Source organism: Lepidochelys olivacea (genome assembly GCF_965140295.1).
Source record: "Lepidochelys olivacea isolate rLepOli2 genome assembly, chromosome: 9".
Taxonomy (NCBI): Eukaryota; Metazoa; Chordata; order Testudines; family Cheloniidae; genus Lepidochelys; species Lepidochelys olivacea.
Window position 1 is genome coordinate 24181147 of NC_140419.1, and position 21982 is coordinate 24203128.

Here is a 21982-nt window from a genome sequence, read left to right on the forward strand (position 1 = left end):
TTCATGTCTGACTTGCCCTGACTCAGCTATTCTTTCTTCATACTTGTGTGAAATCAGAGCCATGCCCAGTAAGGGCAGAATAATTGGGCTTCCTGGTACAACGAGCCATTGATTGGATCACCTGGATTTGTTTCTTTACTTTCAGCATTTCATTGACATATACAATGTTACAGGGTGTGGTGGATCTGGTATACTAACTCCCAGACAGTGAAACAAATTTATCCTGGGTGTTGCACCATTGAATTGAGTTATAGCAACAATGAATTTACCCAAATATCTCCATATTGTGGATATTTCACATACTTGTCCAGAGGGAGATGTGGGAGAAAAAATGGAGATGATTTAAAGTGCCTTGCCCTGTGAAGAAAATTTTAGTAAGAGTGGTGAGAAGCATGAAGCAGTAACAAAGTTGCTGACAGTTAGAGATTCTGGCCTACTTCATGGTGCAGATTGCTTATAAAATCCAGATTGAGTCTATGCCTGACCAAGCAACCCAGACCCAATATGTGTGAAATGTGCCTTAACAAAATAAGGCCTAAACAAATAGTAATGAGAAGAGTGCATCTCTGATACATTTTTCTTTCTTAGGGCCTGATACTGAGGGATGCTGAGCACCAGGAATTTGCATTGAAATCAGTGAGGCTTTTAGGATTTGTACTCAGATTAATAAACTGACAGTATGACAAAATAAGAACCATATTTTAGCAACAATAAGGCACTTAAGAGTCTGAATTCAGAGTACTTGAACAGATCACTAACATCTTGAGTGCAAAAATGTTACATTGTGCCTGGCTCTGAGAGTCTTTAGGAAGAAATGCCTGAAAGTAGACACATAAAGTGTGTGTTTAGAACATTTGAAGCAAATAGGTTGGCATATTTGGTTTCTCTTTTTGTTGTTTAAAAGTAGATAATTCTTAGGCAGAGGAAATAGACTGGTAAAAATTCAAACATGACCAGACGTAGGTTTGAACATGGTGAATCAAAATGTGTGACATTAGAATCCTCACTGTGTTCAGGATTTTCTTTGCTCATTTCCTGCTGCCATAAATACAACATGCAAAGGCATTGGCTATAGGACTCAAATGTATTATTTTATAGATTGCTGGAATCTCAGTCCTGGAAATGGAGCTGTTCTAAACTATTAACCGCAAAATGCTTAATACAACATTACATACAAACCAGCTAATAACAACATTATGATATAAATGAAATTTTACATGCACAACATGCATGAAATTCAAATTCTATGTATCTTGAGACTTTAAATATACAACACTCAAGGATTTTAAAATAATGGTACCCACAACAGTTATAGCACAGCCCCCTTGTACACATGTAGTTTTTTCTATTAATATTGTGTATATAGATGGTATTAACTTTAATTCCCTAATACATGGTTTATAACAATAATCGAGACAATAGTTTTCACTTCTATACTATCTTTCATCTGAGAATTTCACAGTACTGATGGACACTAGATATTTAAGTCTTGCAACACCCTTCTGATGTAGGTATTCTTCTCTATTTTACAGAAGGGGGAGGGAAGAAAGAGAAGCCAAGCCCCAGAGAGATGAAGTGACTTTTTCCAAGTCACAGAACAGGGAACAGAACTCAGATCTTTTGTCACCTGGTCCATGTCTCAACCACTAGACCATGCGTTCTCCCATATGAATGTATATGTCCAAGCTGTGGTTACTGTAGGAAGCATTCGTTGACTGTTGGGAATTTAAAAGCCCTGAGATGTATTGCATTAGCACATCTCTTTGCATCTCAATTCCTTGTTTCTTTTGTAAAATAAAAAAACAGATTGTCTCACATTCAGAATAAACATGCTTCTTTGGATGGAGAGTGTCAGTGCTTTTAGCATCACCTCTGCTTCCTTTTGTACCTCTCCTTGCTAGTTTGGCCCAGTAGGGGCAGGCCAGGCAATTGACTTTTTACAAAAGAGAAATTTCTTTCTAAGAAGGTTTTAAAATAGTTTAATAAAATTATGCAGAAAATGTACCTGTCCTACAGCTGCTTTGTATGTGGAGAGTACCTGATTATGTGTCCTGACATATTTAGCAGCTTCTTCCTTGTATTCTCAAAACCTGCTAACCCCAAGGCCTGATATTGTTCCCATTTGCACTGGTTTTTCCCTTGGTGTAACTCCACTGAGATCAGTGGAGTTACTTCTGATTTACACTGGTATAAGCGAGAAGTCTTAGGTCTAAGGACATTCAGGAGCTGGACACTGGAGCTGATGGGAAAGAGAATAGGAATAAAAGGAATGATTAAAGATTCAAGACATTCCATATTCAATACACTCATCTCATCTGGCAACCATGGAAACCCAAACCCTTTCCTCGATCCCTTCTATACTCTCAAGGAGGAGCAGCTATTCCAAACTGCCTAGCACTGTAATCCTTGTTCTCAAATGTTCACTTTGCCTTGTAAATTGCACCTCTTCTTGCCATGTGGCGAGTGGAAAACAATTGCTTTGGAGACTTCCAGTCCTGAGAGAGCAAATCCATTTCCTTATTAACCACATTCAAATGAACAACTGATTTTTCTCAGGATAGATGGGGGCCTGTGAAAGTACTAAAATGTCCTGAGGGAACATGCCCTTGCACTGCTTATTATAGGCTTTATTATTTTATGAAAAGAGAAAAACTGTGATTGGGAAACTGGAATTAACAGCGTAACCTCCCAGCTCCACAGGATGAGATGCAGCCACCCGCAATGAGACAGGGAGGGGCATTGGCCTTTGAGATGAGGCTACAGGGAAGAACATAATTTTCTTGCCATTGCACACACACCTCCTTGTCCCTCCCAACTTTAAAATATGCCCACTGTTCTGGGGTACCTACCTTAGACACCTGGGGCATGACTTTTCAGAGGTGCTGAGGACTCTCACATCCTCTTAAGGCCTGTTAGTGTTACAGATGCTCAGCATTTCTGCAAATTGTCTAGGGTGTTTCAAGTTGGCTAAAATCAGTGGCCACTTCTGGAAATTTTGGCTCAAATGTCTGCACTTTTTTTTGCCATTTCCTTTTCCACACTCGCATTTTTGCCACCCACATTTGTCCACTCCCTCCCTCGCTCCTATCTTCCTCCATTAACTTTCTTTTTCTTCCACTCATTCCCTTCCTTTTCCCCCCAACCTCGTGACCTTTAAGATGCCTCTCTTTAACTCCTGTTAACTTTCAGCCTTCATTCCTAGTCCAGGATCAAAGACACCATAATTGATATCACAGGATTCCTTTGGATCTGGCCATTTTTTCTGTTAGGACACTACTCAGCTGTCCCTTTGAAAAATATTATCTGGATCATTGCCACTATCTTACTCTCCCAGCTAAAGATGTGAACTGCGGGTACCCTGGACAAATTTAACTCTTCACTTGTCAGGCAAATATCAGGATCCCATCTCTACTTGTGTAGAAAAGAAGTTCCCTAGGGCAGGAAGGCCTTAGTTAGATTGTGCCAAACTACTGATTGTAAAGTATCTATGGGAGGTTTCTACCTGATGGTCTCCCTCTCAGACTGCATCTCTGCTGGGGTGTATAGATCCCACAAGGGAGCGGCACCTAAAGAGTTAATGAAGAGTGCACTCGCTCTCTCAGCTGTGGCTAAATGGTTGGTTAGTGGCAGCTGCAATAAAAAGCTGCAAACAGACAGAGCAGGGTGACTGTCAGAGGCCGAACACCACAGTGGAGAAGCGCTACAGTATCAGATGCAGAAAAGTTGCCTAGAGGGACCGCTTTGCTGGCAGAAAGATCTGGGAAGGTTGCCATACAGAAGATACCTGCAAGGGGTAGAGGTGGGAGGTAGCAAGAGACATACATATGCAAACAATCTTTGATTGCCCAGCCCAGAGTCCCTGTGCTGGGACTTAGAGGAGAGGGCAGGCCTGGGACCCCCAAAGGACCAGGGGGCAGAGACTGAATCCCCAGATTCAGGGTGGCGGTACTAACATAAAACTGTTGGACTTTATTTTTGTTCCTGCTTTAATTTCCCTTGTTTCTCATAACATAAGAATGGCTATATTGAATGAGACCAATGGTCCATTTAGCCCAGTACCCTCTCTTTCAACAGTGGCCTGTGCCAAATGCTTCAGAGGAAATTAACAGAACAAGGCAACTATTGAGTGATCCATTCTCTGTCATCCAGTTCCAGCTTCTGGCAGTCCAAGATTTAGGAACATCCAGAGCATGGAGTTGCATCCCTGACCATCTTGGCTAATAGCTATTGACAGATCTATCCTTAATGAATTTATCTATTCTTTTTTGAACCCAGATACACTTTTGACCTTCACAGCATCCCCTGATGAGTTCTACTGGTTGACTGTGCCTTATGTGACAAAATGTTTCCTTATGGTTGTTTTAAACCTGCTTCCTATTAACTTCATTGGGTGACCCCTGGTTCGTGTGTTATGTGAAAGGGTAAATAATGTTTCCTTGTTACTTTCTCCACACCAGTCATGATTTTATTGACCTCTATCATCTCCCCCTTTAGTCATCTCTTCTCTAAACTGAATAGTCCCAGTCTTCTTAGTCCCTCCTCATGTGGAAGCCATTCTATCCCCCTGATCATTTTTGTTTTGTTGCCCTTCTCTGTACTTTTTTTCCAGTTCTAATATATCTCTTTTGAGATGAGGCAACCAAAACTGCATGCAGTATTTAAGATGTTGGCATATCATGGGTTTATGTAGTGGCATACTGATATTTTCTGTTTTATTATCTATCCCTTTCCTAGTGATTTCTAACATTCTGTTAGGTTTTTTGGTTTTGAGGGGTTTATTTTGACTGCTGCTGCAAATTGAGCAGATGTTTTCAGAGAACTCTCCACAGGGATTCCAAGTGATAACAGCTTTCTTGAGTGATAACAGCTAATTTAGATCTCGTCACTTTGTGTATATATAGTTGGGATTATGTTTTCCAGTGTGCATTGCTTTGCATTTATCAACTGAATTTCATCTGTTGTTTTGTCCAGGCACCCAGTTTTGTGAAATCCCCTTGTAACTCTTCACAATTTGCTTTGGACTTAACTATCTTGAGTAATTTAGTATAGAGTACAAACTTTGCCCCCTGTTTCCCGCCTTTTCCATTTATGAACATGTTGAACAGCACCGGTTGCATTATAGATCCCTGGGGAACACCGCTATTTACCTCTCCCCATTCTGAAAACTGATGATTTATTCCTACCCTTTGTTTCCTGTCTTTTAACCGGTTACATATCTATGCGAGGACCTTCCCTCTTAAACAAAGTAGGCAGTAATGGGATAAGATCCTTTGGTGAGGGACCATGTCAATGGCTTTCTGAAAGTCCAAATACATTATGTCAAGTGCATCACCCTTGTCCACATGTTTGCTGACCCTCTTAAAATTCTAACAGATTGGTGAGGTATAATTTCCTTCATAAAAGCTATGTCGACTCTTCCCCACATATTGTGTTCATCTATGTGTCTGATGATTCTGTTCTTTACTATAATTTCAACCAATTTGCCTGGTACTGAAGTTAGGGTTATGATCCTGTAATTGCCAGGATCGCCTCTGGAGCCTTTTAAAAAAAAAAAATCAGTGTTACATTAGCAATCTGCCAGTCACCTGGCACAGAGGCTGATTTAAGTGATAGGTTACATACCACAGTTAGTAATTCAGAAATTTCATATTTGAGTACCTCCGGAACTCTTGGGTGAATACCATCTGGTCCTGGTGATTTATTACTGTTTTTAATTTATCAATTTGTTCCAAAAGCTTTATACTACACCTCAGTCTTGGGCAGTTCCTCAGATCTGACACCTAGAGAGATTCTCACACCTGAACCATTCTTTTTGACATCCTCTCCAGTGAAGACCAGTACAAAGAATTCATTTAGCTTCTCTGCAATGGCCTTGTCTTTCATGACTGCTCATTTAGCACCTCAATCTTCCAGTAGCAACACTGATTGTTTGCTATTAGTTTTTGAGTCTTTTGCTAGTTGCTCTTCAGATTCTTTTTATGCCTGCTGAATTATGCGTTGTCTTGCCAGAGTTTGTTTCTTTCTATTTTCCTCAGTAGGATTTGACTTCCAATTTTTAAAAGATGTCTTTTTATCTCTAACTGCCTCTGTTTAGCCATGGTGACATTTTTGGTCCTTGTCCTTTTTTTTTCTTTAAATTTAGGGTATTCATATAGTTTTAGTCTCTATTATAGTGTTTTAAAGAAGTTTCCATGCAGCTTGCAGGCATTTCACTTGTGACTATTCCTTTTAATTTCCATTTAACTAGCTTCCTCATTTTTGTGCTGATCCTCTCTTTGTACTTAAATGCTACTGTGTTGGGTTTCTTTGGTATTTCCCCTCCCCCTCCTACAAGGATGTTAAATTTAATTACATTATAGTCACTGTTACCAACCAGATCCTGTCTGCTTAGGACCAAATCAAGAATTGCCTCTCCCCTTGTGGGCTGTGGTAGATCACGAGATATTGAACTTTAAACTGAGATATTATGTTTTATGGAAAAGCTATATTAAGAATTCTAGAGGCTTATAAAATGTAGTAGCTATAATTTTGCTCTGCCTCTGAGACTTATACCATTGAATTCATGGTGCTAGAGGATCTTGGCTTTACAAGGAAGGACATAAAGAAGTAACAATTTTCAAAAAACCTCACCCTTTTTAAAGTTTCTAAAATACATTTTCAGTAAAATCGGCAGCCTATACGGAAGAAACGATGTGGTGTGGTGTAAAGGGTATTCATTTGGGAAGTGCTGCCTAACCTGTGACTTGTCACCTGTGCATAACATGGTCATCTATGTCACTGAGGCCTTCATACCATGACACGCCATTGTCCAAAAAAACCACAGCCTGGTCCAAGGTCTGTGGACGTTAAGGGAGTCTTCCCTTGACTTCCCGTTGTTTTGGATGAAGCCCCATATGATGGTCTCCTAATATTCACAACCCTACCTTCTTCCCAAAAGTAATTATATTGGTTTGGAACTGGCCACCTCTGAGTTCAATGGTGAGTTCATTGTAACTTACATACTTTTTTTAGTATTAATACTCGGTTTTGCTACAATTTTTCTATGTTCTACATTGGATACCATGTTGCAAGATGCTGCTTATCCTCAAGATTTAAAAAGGATTATGCCTTAAAGCCTGGATCCTGTCTTAGGCCACCAGATCAGTGACACTCTTCAGAGGCAGCCAATGTGGTTTTCAGAGGCATCATAATCTTTGATAGTAAGATTATGAGGAGAGGCAACAGTTCTTCGGCAACACGGAGGATGGCCCCAAATGGTGAATGTCTGAGGAAGTTTGTATATTTCACATGCATTCTTTTCACTGGAAAGCTTTTATTAGGCAGCCAGGCTTTTGCAGGGGTGCTATTAAATAATCATAAACTGTCCCTACAATTTCCCCCTCTGCCAGGGGGAGGAGGATTCCCACAGTCCTGATATTCACAGCAAAAATCTGTGCTTGTTTCAATGTTCAGTGTGCAGTTGGTCTCATAACTGAAAAAACAAAGTTAAATTCTTTGAAATGTTGTTTGTACAGCCCCAATTATGAGTCATTAAAGTGTTAGTAAATACAATATATGCCTGTTCTTATGAAAAGCTGGCTCTTAACAGCCCCTTTTCAACATAGCCCTCTGTATTAACAGTTGGTTTCTCAAGATCTTGCACAAAAAAACATTCAGTAAAAACCACTTGATAGCCTAGGAGGGAATTGAAGTACATTCCAGATTCTGGAAGCTTACAAAGAAATTGTAGTAATCCCTGTGGGCTTCAAAAGAGACATAGTGCCCATGGGCAATGATTCGGGTAAAACTGGGGCATTTGATCAATTCCTCTTAAAAAAAAAAGCAATTCACTCAGCATATTAACTCTCTCGAATGCATTTATCTTTAGCTAGCAGTGAAGATTATCTAAAAATTGAAATATCCAAGCTATAATGCTTGTCTGAAAGCTACAGAAAGTGGCATTCAGTAATGTCTCTTTTCCAGGTTTTCAACAAAAGCATGAGCCATGATAGAGTGTGAATACATATTCCCATGGATTAGCTGCATTTATCATCTTCCACTTACTACCATCACATTCCAGAGCACTCTTAAGTTTAGTGGAATTTATTATTGGTCATGATGGGGTAGAATTTTTGTAAGCACCTTCATTTTACTGTTACAAAATTTGAGTTTTATGACTTTGTTTTTATCTCTTTTGATTGCTATATATATTCTCTATATATTAATATAACTTGATATTTATTATTTTCACTCAGTCCCCAGAACTACTGAAAGCACAATGAACTGCAGTTCTGTAGTACAAAAGATGTTTAATGCAATTACTGGGTAGGGGAAGGGAAGAAATTCTGGTGGAGGTACATTCAGGAATAGCAGTCAGGCTTAAATTGACTTGGAGAAGTTCTCTATTATATTCAGGTACTCTGGAGGCAACTGATGTTCTAGGCAAAATAATTTTCCATTTGGGTTTGGGAAACATTTTCAGCATTGTTGTGGGCTTTCCAGGAAGTCAGAGGCTGTGAAAAAATGTTTAGTAAATGTTTAAATATTTAAGTTTCTTGAATCCATTGTGTGTAAACACTAGCTTTTAGGACAAAGGGTCACATATATTAAACTGGTTTCAGAGTAACAGCCGTGTTAGTCTGTATTCGCAAAAAGAAAAGGAGTACTTGTGGCACCTTAGAGACTAACCAATTTATTTGAGCATAAGCTTTTGTGAGCTACAGCTCACTTCATCAGATGCATACAGTATGCATCCGATGAAGTGAGCTGTAGCTCACGAAAGCTTATGCTCAAATAAATTGGTTAGTCTCTAAGGTGCCATATATATTAAACTGTTCACATCATGATATTACCATAAATACAGATTTTAGGGCCAAAAGGGCCAGAAGAATAATGATCATCTGGGTCCAATCTCCTGCATAACACAGACCATACATCCTCACCCCATAATTTCTGCATCAAGCCCTTGACTTCTGTTTGAGCTATAGCATATTTTATAAAGAAACCAGTCCTGATATAAAGAGTTCAAGTGATGGATAATCCACCACATGTCTAACCAAATTGTTCAAATGGTTAATTACCCTCATGGTTAAAAAACTGTGCCTTATTTTTAGTCTGAATTTGTCTAGTTTCAGCTTCCAACCACCGGATCTTGTTATGCTTTTTTCTGTCAGAGTAAGTCATCTACTATCAGAAATCGCTTCATCACGTAGGTTTGTGTAGAATGTGATCAAGTTGCTTGTTAACCTTCTCTTGGATCAACTAAATAAATTCTTCTACTGATGGGTCAAGTCCTGAAGTCTTTACACAGTAGAGTATGCACTCAGTCTGAGCTCCCTTGCACCACCGGTGTCATTCCATGGACTTCAATATTCAGTTCTGATTTGCACCAGTGTAAACAAAAGGAGATTCAGACATTCGTTGGGCATTCTGCTGGAGTAAAGACTGAGTAAAAACAAAATCAGGATTTCAGGATTTGGCTCTAAAGTGACTGTGACACCATAAAAAGGAGATTTAGTTCATTAAATGAACTAACTGTAGCAACAAGCAGGTTACGAGAGAAGTCCTTATGTCCTATAGATATTTAGGAAACTTAATTGCTGAGAAAATAAGAGAAAGGACTTTAAAAATCTTTGGAATAATGCTTCATTGTTATCCTTTATGAACTCTTCTCTTTTAATCAGGGCCTCAGACATACTGGCATCTACTTCATTATGGTGTCTGCTGAAGCTGGCACTAGTGTAGCCACTGGCTTTGTCTCTAGATGCATATGAGGACTGTGATTGTAGGATTGGTTCCAACTACCACAAATCTTGAAAATGTATCTGCATTTCCAGTGTAAACCTGCTATTGAGAGACTTTATAATTTATCCATAAATATCCACTTTGGTCTGAAACTGCATATCAACTGTCTACCTACTGTTGATCTCCCCACCAACATCATCATCTTGTGCCTGAATATATTGCCCTTTGTCTCCTCTTAGGACTGGTCTACACTTAAAAATTAGATTGACCTAGCTATGTTGCTCAGGGCTGTGAAAAACTTTGCACCCAGAGCACCTTAGTTAGGTCAACCTAACCCGCAGTATAGATGTGGCTAGGTCAATGGAAGAATTCTTCTGTCAACTTAGCTATTGCCTCTCAGAGAGGTAGATTAACTGCATTGACAGGAAAACCCCTTCTGTCAATGCAGGAAGCATCAACAATACAGTGGCACAGATGCAGAACTGTAGCTCTGCCATCATAGCAGCTCTCGTGTAGACATACCCTGAGTTTGAGTTAGGACCTGTCCCTGCTACCACTGAAATCAATGTCAGCACTACCATTGAGCTGAATGGGATCAGGAGTGGGCAGGTTTCTAAGATGCTCTAGAAATCTATCAATCTGGCTAGGTATTTATACTGTGCTCATTGTGCTCTGTAAATCACTGTGTAGCTGTATGACACTCTGTTAATATATAACTATAAAAACAATTTGTTTTTCTTTCTTAGAATCATAGACTATCAGGATTGGAAGGACCTCAGGAGGTCATCTAGTCCAACCCCCTGCTCAAAGCAGGACCAATCCCCAATTTTTGCCCCAGATCCCTAAATGGCCCCTTCAAGGATTGAACTCACAACCGTGGGTTTAGCAGGCCAATGCTCAAACCACTGAACTATCCCTCCCCCAAGTTTCTTCTTAAACTTGTTTGTTCATTTTTATACTAAGGCTGAAATTCTCTTTTTATTTAATACTTATCCACTAAACTTGGCTACTTGATGCTGCAGGTAAGTTTCTGATCCATATAATTGGGCCATGTGTTTTTCAATGTGGACACTTCATCATAGCATTTCTGACATTTCGTCTGGTCAGGCATCCTCTCCTCCCCCCTTATTAAGCATGCCATGGAGATTATTCTTTTCTAGACACCAAACTTCACATTCTAATGGGGACACCGTGTCCTCCAGCAAAACATATCACAGCAATTTGTGTGTTTCAAAATGATCTAATCACAAATTAGAAGGTTAACTACACATGTAAATATGGGGTCAAAAGTTATCTACAATAAAATGCTACAATGAGACATCAATGGCAATGACATATTCCTTTATTTTATCATGTTGCAGGTTACCCTACCTTTTCAAGGGCCGGGAAGCTTGCAGGCCTGCCAGCCCTGTACATTTATCAGCTGGGAAGGGATCAAGTGTTTTCTATAAAGAGCGGAAAAAGCTCAGTTAGAAGGAGCTGCAGGAGGGAGACTGGCTCCTGCAGTGAACCCTGAAGTAGGAGGGACAGAGAAGCAAAGGGGAAAAGCCTTTGGGAGCTGTAGCCCAAGGTGGGCAAAGGAGCTGTTTTTGTGTTCGATGTTTTGCCTAGATGTTACATTTGGAGAATAAAATTGGCCCTGATGCAGACTCTGAGCCTGGCACTGAGTCCTTCATGGGTTTGGGAGGCACAGGCCAGCAGCCTACATGTTGTGGAATGTGTGGGCAGGCAATCAGCCCCTGGAACTGAGGGGAAACTGAGGCTGCAGCTAGCCAGAAATGAGATGGGGCAAGGTGGCCCTGCAATTTAGAAAAGTTCACCTAGTTGTACAAAAAACAATCAACCACAGAAACCTATTACTAACATATCTACTAACAGTAATTAAAAACTCCCCACCTCCTCGCAGTACCTCCTCAACCCCAACCTGTCTCCTCTGGAAAAGCCTGAAAGAATAGACAGGCTTTGCAACATACGCTAATGGTAAACAAATGTCCTGTTGAATCCCAGGGGAAGTAAATTCAAGGGTCTTCTCATGGAGAACTATTATTATAGTAGTTCTGGGAGACCTCAGCTAAGATCGGGGACCCATTGTGCTTGGTATTGAACATAGACAGCCAAAATAGAAAAGACAGACAAAAGTTGGGGGAAAGAACAGATAAGGCACTGACAGTTTAAGTAACTTTCCCAAAGACACAGGATGTCTGTGGTTGAGGAAAGATTGAACTTCGATCTCCTGGTTCCAATCCAGTGCCTTTACCACAAAACCATCTTTCCTGTCAGCCCCTAAAGAGGAATAAATCTAAGCACTGTCATCTTGAACATTCCAGCTAATCTTAACTGCTGGTTTATAGTATAAAGAGCATGAGCTTTTGTGAGCTACAGCTCACTTCATCGGATGCATACTGTGGAAACAGTTTCCACAGTATGCATCCGATGAAGTGAGCTGTAGCTCACGAAAGCTCATGCTCAAATAAATTGGTTAGTCTCTAAGGTGCCACAAGTACTCCTTTTCTTTTTGCGAATACAGACTAACACGGCTGTTACTCTGAAACCTGTCAGTATAAAGAGAGAGACGATATTCAGGGCCCTAAAATATATAGGGCTCAAGCCATAAAGAGATTTATAGCTCAAAACTAGTATTTTGAATGGCACCCAGACACTAGGTGGACCCCAGGGCAGTCAATGGAGTATTGGTACAGCATGTGCCTAACTGGAACCACTGGTAAGGTAGTAGACAGTCACGTTCTGGACTGAATGATGTTTCCAAGAGTAGCCTTGCATTAATCCATTCTGCTAGATAACGATGGTGGGTTCAAAAAGAAAACTCATAACAAGACAGCTGCAGCAGCACAGGAGCCAGCAAACAGAGCTGTAAACAGGGGAGTTTGAGTGGGAGTTTGAAAGGAGAGTTTGTATTGCAGTGCTTGTCTGTTTTCCCAGATTAACAGGATTTAGGTGGGAAGGCTATGACAGATACAGAGGCAGCAGTGGGAGTGACCCATGTAGTGGAAGACACAATGAAGATGACTGGATGTGGAAGCTGCGGTATGTACATGATCATGGAGGGGGTACCTGGAAAGAGTTTTGTCTGCATGAAGTGCTGTCTGATAGAGCTTATGGAAGAAAATGGAGATGCAGGTGGAAAGTCTGAGTTTAGAAGGGAGTTCGAGTGGATTATTGAGCAAAGACATGAGGTGGCTAAAGGGAAAAGCTCAGACTTGCAGATGGAAGCAAGACCGAAGAACTCTGAGGGGAGACTGCTGGATGAAGAAAATGGACTATGGAAGCATGTGACTAAGAGAACCAGGCAGAGGAAAAGACAGGCTAGTGAAAGAGAAATAAAGCTCAAGAACAGGTTTGCAGAGTTGGAAAATGAAGAAGGGGTTCAGCAGGTGGTCACTGAAGGTAGAAGGACAAGGAAGAAGAGAAGAGCGACTAGCCCTAGAGAAAAAGGGCAAGGGTCAATGGAGACTACACCAAATATGAGCCCCTGGAGGATACAGGATGGGCTGAAGAGGATTACAAAGGAGAATAGGAATGGAAAGAACTTGCAGTCAGAGGGAACAGGGGATAGACTAGAGAATTGCACCGTCACCAGGAAAAGGCAGGTCTACGTGATCGGGGACTCCTTACTGAGAAGAATGGACAGGCCTGTAACCAGAGCTGATCCAGAGAATAGAAGGGTGTGCTGACTTCCAGGTGCTAAGATATGGGATGTGGACCTGAGGTTGAAGAGGGTCCTAAAGGGAGCGGGAAAGAACCCATTGATTGTCCTTCATGTGGGAACAAATGATACTGGTAGATTCTTGCTGGAACGTATCTAGGGAGACTATGCCAGGCTGGGGAAGACGCTTAAAGAAATCGAGGCTCAGGTGATCTTTAGTGGGATTCTGCCTGTTCCTAGAGAAGGGCAACAAAGATGTGACAAGATTATGACTATCAACAGATGCCTCAAGCAGTGGTGCTATAAGGAGGGCTTTGGGATGTATGGCCACTGGGAGGCATTCATGGACAGAGGACAGTTCTCTCAGGATGGACTTCATCTGAATAGGGAAGGAAATAGACTTCTAGGATGGAGGCTGGCACAACTGATGATTTAAGAGATCTTTAAATTAGGAATTTGGGGGAGGTGGTTGGGAGATGTCCAGGTAATCTCCACGCTGGATTTTAGCATTGAGAGGGAAGAAAACAAAGTAAGAAAGGATACAGCTGAGGCTAGGAGAATGGACATAAGGAGGAAAGGCGGTGTGGATACCAGTCTAATAGGTCATACTGGCTGTAGAATGTCCGTGCCTAATCATGTAAAGAATGTGAGCGAGGCCAAACAGCAAATATTAAGATGTTTGTACTCCAATGCGAGGAGCCTAGGTAACAATGGAGGAACTAGAGCTACTGGTGCAGGAAGTGAAACCAGATATTCTAGGGAGAACAGAAACATGGTGGAATAGTCGTCATGACTGGCCTACAGGTATTGAAGGGTATGTGCTGTTTAGGAAAGACAGAAATAAAGGTAAAGGTGGTGGAGTAGCATTGTATATCAATGATGAGGTAGAATGTAAAGAAATAAGAAGCAATGGAATGGATAAGAGAGTCCGTCTGGGCAACAATCACATTGGGGAAGAAAACTACTAAAGCCTCCCCTGCGATAGTGCTCGGGGTGTGCTATAGACCGCCGGGATCTAATTTGGATATGGATAGAGCCTCTTTAACGTTTTTAATGAAGTAAGTACTAATGGAAACTGCATGATCTTGGGAGACTTTAACTTCCCAGATATAGACTGGAGGATGAGTGCTAGTAATAATAACAGGGCTCAGATTTTCCTGGATGCTATAGCAGATGGATTCCTTCATCAAGTAGTTGCTGAACCGACTAGAGCGGATGCCATTTTAGATTTGGTTTTGGTGAGTAGTGAGGACTTCATAGAAGAAATGGTTGTAGGGGACAACCTTGGTTCAAGTGATCCCTAATTCAGTTCAAACTGAACAGAAGGATAAACAAAAATAAATCTGCGACTAGGGTTTTTGATTTTCAAAAGGGCTGACTTTCAAAAATTAAGGAAATTAGTTAGGGAAGTGGATTGGACTGAAGAACTTATGGATTTAAAGGCAGAGGAGGCCTGGGATTACTTCAAGTCAAAGCTGCAGAAGCTATCGGAAGCTTGCATCCCAAGAAAGGGGAAAAAATTCATAGGCAGGAGTTGTAGACCAAGCTGGATGAGCAAGCATCTCAGAGAGGTGATTAAGAAAAAGCAGAAAGCATACAGAGAGTGGAATATGGGAGGGATCAGCAAGGAAAGCTACCTTATTGAGGTCAGAACATGTAGGGATAAAGTGAGACTGGCTAAAAGTCAAGTAGAGTTGGACCTTGCAAAGGGAATTAAAACCAATAGTAAAAGGTTCTATAACCATATAAATAAGAAGAAAACAAAGAAAGAAGTGGGACTGCTAAACACTGAGGATGGAGTGGAGGTTAAGGATAATCTAGGCATGGCCCAATATCTAAACAAATACTTCTTCTCAGTCTTTAATGAGGTTAATGAGGATCTTAGGGATAATGGTAGCATGACAAATGGGAATGAGGATATGGAGGTAGATATGGTAGATATCTGAGGTAGAAGCAAAACTCGAACAGCTTAATGGGACTAAATCAGGGGGCCCAGATAATCTTCATCCAAGAATATTAAAGGAATTGGCACATGAAATTGCAAGCTGTCAAGGTTCCTTCCCCACTCTGAACTCTACGGTACAGATGTGGGGACCTGCATGAAAACCTCCTACGCTTATTTTTACCAGCTTAGGTTAAAACTTCCCCAAGGTACAAACTATTTTACCTTTTGCCCTTGTACTTTATTGCTGCCACTACCAAGCATCTAACAGATATATAACCAGGAAAGAGCCTGCTTGGAAACGTCTTTCCCCCCAAAATCCTCCCCAAACCCTACACCCCCTTTCCTGGGGAAGGCTTGATAAAAATCCTCACCATTTTGCATAGGTGAACACAGACACAAACCCTTGGATCTTAAGAACAATGAAAAAACAATCAGCGTTCTTAAAAGAAGAATTTTAATTGAAGAAAAAGTAAAAGAATCACCTCTGTAAAATCAGGATGGTAAATACCTTACAGGGTAATCAGATTCAAAACATAGAGAATCCCTCTAGGCAAAACCTTAAGTTACAAAAAGACACAAAAACAGGAATATACATTCCATTCAGCACAGCTATTTTATCAGCCATTTAAATAATGCAGAATCTAACACATATCTAGCTAGATTACTTACTAAGTTCTAAGACTCCATTTCTTTTCTGTTCCCGGCAAAAGCATCACACAGACAGAGAGAGCCCTTTGTTTCCACACACACACACACACACCCCAACCCACCTCCAGCTTTGAAAGTATCTTGTCTCCTCATTGGTCATTTTGGTCAAGTGCCAGCGAGGTTTATCCTAGCTTCTTAACCCTTTACAGGTGAAAGGGTTTTTTCTCTGGCCAGGAGGGATTTAAAGGTGTTTACCCTTCCCTTTATATTTATGACACAAGCCCATAAGAACTAATTTTTAATGAATCTGTAAACTCAGGGATTGTACTGTATGACTGGAGAATTGCTAACATAGTTCCTAGTTTTAAGAAAGGAAGAAAAAGTGATCCAAGTAACTACAGGCCTGTTAGTTTGACATCAATAATGTGCAAGGTCTTGGAAAAAATTTTGAAGGAGAAAGTCGTTAAGGACATTGAGGTCAATGGTAAATGGGACAAAATACAACATGGTTTTACAAAAGGTAGACCGTGCCAAACCAACCTGATCTCCTTCTTTGAGAAAGTAACAGATTTTTTTTAGACAAAGGAAATGCAGTGGACCTAATTTACCTAGATTTCATTAAGGCATTTGATACGGTGCCACATGGGGAATTATTAGTTAAATTGGAAAAGATGGGGATCAATATGAAAATTGAAAGGTAGATTAGGAATTGGTTAAAGGGGAGACTACAGCAGGTCATATTGAAAGGTGAACTGTCAGGCTGGAGGGAGGTTGCCAGTGGAGTTTTCTCAGGGATCGGTTTTGGGGCCAATCTTCTTTAATTTTTTTATTATTGACCTCGGCACAAAAAGTGGAAGTGTGCTAATAAAGTTTGCGGATGATACAAAGCTGGGAGATATTGCCAATTTAGAGAAGGACCGGGATGACCTTGTAAACTGGAGTAATAGTAATAGGATGAAATTTAATAGTCAGAAGTGTAAGGTCATGCATTTAGGGATTAATAACAAGAAGTTTAGTTATAAGCTGGGGACGCATCAATTAGAAGTAACGGAGGAGGAGAAGGACCTTGGAGTATTGGTTGACCACAGGATGACTATGAGCCGCCAATGTGATATGGCCGTGAAAAAAGCTAATGCGGTCTTGGGATGCAGCAGGCGAGGTATTTCCAGTAGAGATAAGGAGGTGTTAGTACCATTATACAAGGCACTGGTGAGACCTCATCTGGAATACTGTGTGCAGTTCTGATTTCCCATGTTTAAGAAGGGTGAATTCAAACTGGAACAGGTACAGAGAAGGGCTACTAGGATGATCCGAGGAATGGAGAACCTGTCTTATGAAAGGAGACTCAAGGAGCTTGGCTTGTTTTGCCTAAGCAAAAGAAGGCTGAGGGGAGATATGATTGCTCTCTATAAATATATCAGAGGGATAAATACCGGAGAGGGAGAAGAATTATTTAAGCTCAGTACCAATGTGGACACAAGAACAAATGGATATAAACTGGCCATTGGGAAATTTAGACTTGAAATTAGATGAACGTTTCTAACCATCAGAGGAGTGAAGTTCTGGAACAGCCTTCCAAGGGAAGCAGTTGGGGCAAAAGACCTATCTGGCTTCAAGATTAATCTCGATAAATTTATGGAGGAGATGGTATGATGGGATAACATGATTTTGGCAATTAATTGATCTTTAAATATTCATGGTAAATAGGCCCAATGGCCTGTGATGGGATGTTAGATGGGGTGGGATCTGAGTTATTACAGAGAATTCTTTCCTGGGTATCTGGCTGGTGAATCTTGCCCACATGCTCAGGGTTCAGCTGATCATCATATTTGGGGTCGGGAAGGAATTTTCCTCCAGGGCAGTTTGGAAGAGGCCCTGGAGGTTTTTCGCCTTCCTCTGTAGCATGGGGCACGGGTCACTTGCTGGAGGATTCTCTGCACCTTGAAGTCTTTAAACCATTATTTGAGGACTTCAATAGCTCAGACCTAGGTGAGAGGTTTATTGCAGGAGTGGGTGGTTGAGATTCTGTGGCCTGCCTTGTGCAGGAGGTCAGACTAGATCATAATGGTCCCTTCTGACCGTAATATCTATGAAACCTCCTTGCCAAGCAAAGATGAAAGAGCACTCAAGTCCATTGTGGTTATTTGGGTATCAAGGGGAAACTGAGGGTGCATGGCCCTTTCCTCTGGCCATGTCTCCTATGCTGGGAGCCAGGAGAAGGGGTTGGGAAGGGGCAGGCACCATTGCCCTAAGCCATGGAAAGATTCCCGCATGTCACACAAATCTTCCGCCAGGCACATCAAGGGGTCTGGTTGTGCATTGTACTGGGGGATGGGCATAAAGCAGACTTCATGGACTACAGTCAGGCCCATAGTCTTTGCTGTGTCCCCTGGTTATTTTTCTCCACCCAACCAGCATCACCAGATCCAGCTTCAATGAACTAGTTCTCGTCTGAGCCACAGACTCAGGCTGAAATGATCATACTGTCTGGTTCTGATGAAAGAGACAGTGCCATCAGAATTTGAAAGGTTCCAGGTGAACAAATCATTTACAGTGCATGGTTTATGTGACAAATACAGCCTTTCTCTGCAGGGGAAAATCCAGGAGTGGATTGCAATTTACGCCAATGTATTTACTCAGCAGTCTTTGACAATATTTGTATACAGAGTTTGAAAAATGTGAACATGGGCCGTTCTTGCATCACTATTTAAGGGTTGGTTAGTTGTGATTGGTCAGATGAGTTGCATGGATGTTCCTTCATTTCTCTAGAACTTTTTACCTTGAGTTAATTAATATCTAATTAACTCAACAAACAGCAAGTTTGTAAGGGTGAATATGGATTTAGTGATCCTCAGGGTAAAAACAAACATTTGGAGCCTGGATCAAATGTGTGGCCAGTGTCCACATCAGTCTTTACAAATATGCTTGGTGAAGGAGTGTGCATGTTCTCTTACAGCAAGAACTCACACCTTTGCATTTAAAATTCAGGTTGCACCAGTACTTACACCTGGAAATCTGACATCGCTTTCGTGAATGTTCAGGCCAGTAAAACTGAACTGCATGTGGATGGAAAGTGAACATGAAAACAGAGGGAAGGCTGAAAGCAGCTAGCATCAGTGGGATGAGAAACAGGGAAGATATATAGGAAAAACTGTTTAGAGCTACCAATTTGCAACAACCCACGATGCCTACATATTGTAAAGATCTCGCCACCCCTGGCTTTAATCACTTCAACTCTTGATAGTATTATGCATTTCCTTTACTCCCATCCCACTTTGTATTGGCATCCATGCATAAATTGCAGATTCTTTCCAAAATTGCCCACACTAGTAAAAGCCAATCCCCTGAAAGTACTGCAGTTTTATAGCTCTACCCAAGCAAATGACAGCTGAGTTCACGTAAGTCATGGTTGGGCTGCATTTATTTCTCTCAGCTGCTAAAATGCATTTAGTTCTATGAAAAATTAGGAGTAATAGCTCACTTTTTCATTGTCTCTCAAGAGATTTGCAGTACAAAAGTGTGTGTGTGTGTGCGCACGCATCTGTAATAAAGTTAGGGGCTATTACAAAGGTGTAAATTAAAAAATGTGACACCCTTAATCTAGAGAAATTCAGATGACCTGGGTGCAGAAGCAAACAAAGTTTTTCTGCATAAACATTTGCATATATTTGCAACGACAGAAGGTTAGGCAGCGGGGAGGAATGGCTTTGTTTCACTTTGTCTTGTGTCAGGTTATGTCTCACAACACATCAAATATGACATGAAAGAATTCAACATAACGTGACCTGACACAAAGAGATGCAAAGTATAGTTGAGGAATGTGGAGCATTGGGGTGAGCAATGAGAAAGAAACAGTTTTAACCAGACACATATAGTTAGCTCTTCATGCGTGAGTAGAAATTTGGCACCCAGATTTTTATTATTTGTGTCCTAAAACACTTTGCCTCATTACATACTAAATAGGATAATCTGGAATGAATCATTTTTTTTCACTGATGAAAGGAAGCCTAACATTTATCTTGTCAGTTTAAACTGAGAATGGGGGAAGAATTTGGGGAAAGAGTTGTTTGCTATTCACTACCTTTAGAGGCTTTCATAAAGTAATTACAATAATACAACAAGAAAACCTCGTTTCACAGCAGCTGGAGTGCAAGGGGTGGGAGCCCCCTCGGACAACATTAGCAGTGCTGGAGAAAAATATCCATTCTTGGGCTAACTCTAAAGAATTACATTTTTAATGTTTTGTTTGTCTTTCAGGAACCAGACAGTAAATAGAGTTGTATAGATATAGAGTTAAGCCTTCTCAGAAACTCCAAAGGATATCCTCAGAGTTGCCATGTCTGTTTTCTGTGGGCTAAATGGTGACTCTGACTATGCACCCATGCAAGGGAGCATAGGGGAGTAAGAACTCCTCTGGCACACCAACATGGGCTACCTAAACAATGGGTCCTTATACATACAAGTAACAAGGGACTCTACACCCACTGACTCCCCTCCAAACACACACACACATATCCTGGAGTAGGTGGGCAGGAAGGGGTGAGGAATGGGTTGAACATAGTCTCTTTCTCCGTAAACACTGGCCAGTGGTCAGCTAAACCAGTGTGGCAAAGTGGCAGTCATAACTTGCCACTGGTATAAGACAGCAGCAAATTATTGCCATTTCCCCACTCCTCTACCCAGAAAAAGGGTGGCATCAGGGAAGGAACTGTGACTCTGAGGTGTGCCTGTGATGCACAGCCCCTATTGGGGCTGTTCCCGAGGTGATGCTATTGAAACACCACCCTTCTCTCAGGGCTGTACCTAGAGTCATAATGTAGCCTGGTGTGCTTTAGAATGACAAGCAGTAACTCCTAACACCTGGGCTAGCTGTTTTTTAAGTCAGGGTGGATTGTTCATTCATTTGGTTTTTGTGTTAGAACGTTTCTCTTTGTGAGTCTACTGTCTGAAAGCCGTGTCAAATCCTGAAATCCTGCGCATCTCCCACTGATATTCAGCCTGTCACAGTCAATGGACATATAACCTCAATGGACATTGTGGGCAGAGGGTGAAGGATATACATGGCCTTATAAATATAGGCACATTTATAAATGAGAATCTGAGGCACTTTGAAACAAATAATAATCTTTAACATCCATCCCATGCTTTAAATAATCAAAGTGATTTTTTAAACCTAGATAATGAAACCATTGTGTGATGGAGAAGGAACAATATTTCCCTCACTAGAAACTTTATATATGTTCTTTCTTTGGTTGTTTCCCTTAAAAGTAATCTGGATTGACAACCATAACTAGTAGCCTTTTGTGCACACCATGGTTCACTATAGGGGTTCACTGATTTGGAAACCAGCTGAGTTGAAGATGGAGCAGCCAAGGGCACCCCTCTTTTTATTGAATATACACTGTCTATTATTGCACTTTACTCATATAATGCTATATTTATATAGAATTAAAAATAGGATCACACAAGTGATTATACTGCTCCTCTCTGGCCTTAAAATCTATGCATCTATAATAAAGACTTCAAATGCTGTATCTTAATATTCAGCTTTATTTACTTCCCCTTAATGAGTTCCACTTGAGAGGCAAGAATGTGTCTGTTTTTTTAAAAAAACTATACAAACCACCTTTCTGAAACTCTAAATCGTTGGTCATGAGATCAGAAGTCCACACTTAGCAATGGGGTTGGAAGTAGTTAAGTGCCGAACTGTTACTGAGGGAGAAAGGTAAACATCAGGTGTCCAGGGTCTGTCTTGTGTTGCACTGCTCCAGCAGTTGTGTTCTAGGTGTTGGAATAATTTCATTATTTTAGGCAGATGTAAGTGATCGAAAATATCACATTACCAACATTGGTGCCATGAGATTTGGCTGCATATAAGCTGGAACAGTATCTAGGTAATTCTTGGTTTGTCCAAAGTGAGAGGATTATTTTTCACAGCATTTTATGTTAATATTAAATGACTTTGTGGCCTCCCTTATGGAAGGACCTAAAGCAGTTAATGA

At 40.9% G+C, this 21982-nt stretch overlaps 1 protein-coding gene across 7 annotated transcripts in view; it reads left to right on the forward strand.

The window, feature by feature from the left end:
• The window catches only part of VEPH1 (ventricular zone expressed PH domain containing 1), a 177712-nt gene that overhangs the window by 123710 nt on the left and 32020 nt on the right, over positions 1 to 21982 (forward strand). The window contains exon 15 of one of the 7 annotated variants that reach the window (XM_084638168.1): positions 1533 to 1842. The exons of the other annotated variants lie outside the window; for them this stretch is intronic. Coding sequence (XP_084494294.1) covers positions 1533 to 1579 — 47 coding nt within the window. The 3' untranslated portion in view covers positions 1580 to 1842. Of the gene's footprint in view, positions 1 to 1532; positions 1843 to 21982 lie in introns of those variants that run through there. 7 annotated transcript variants of the gene reach the window in all.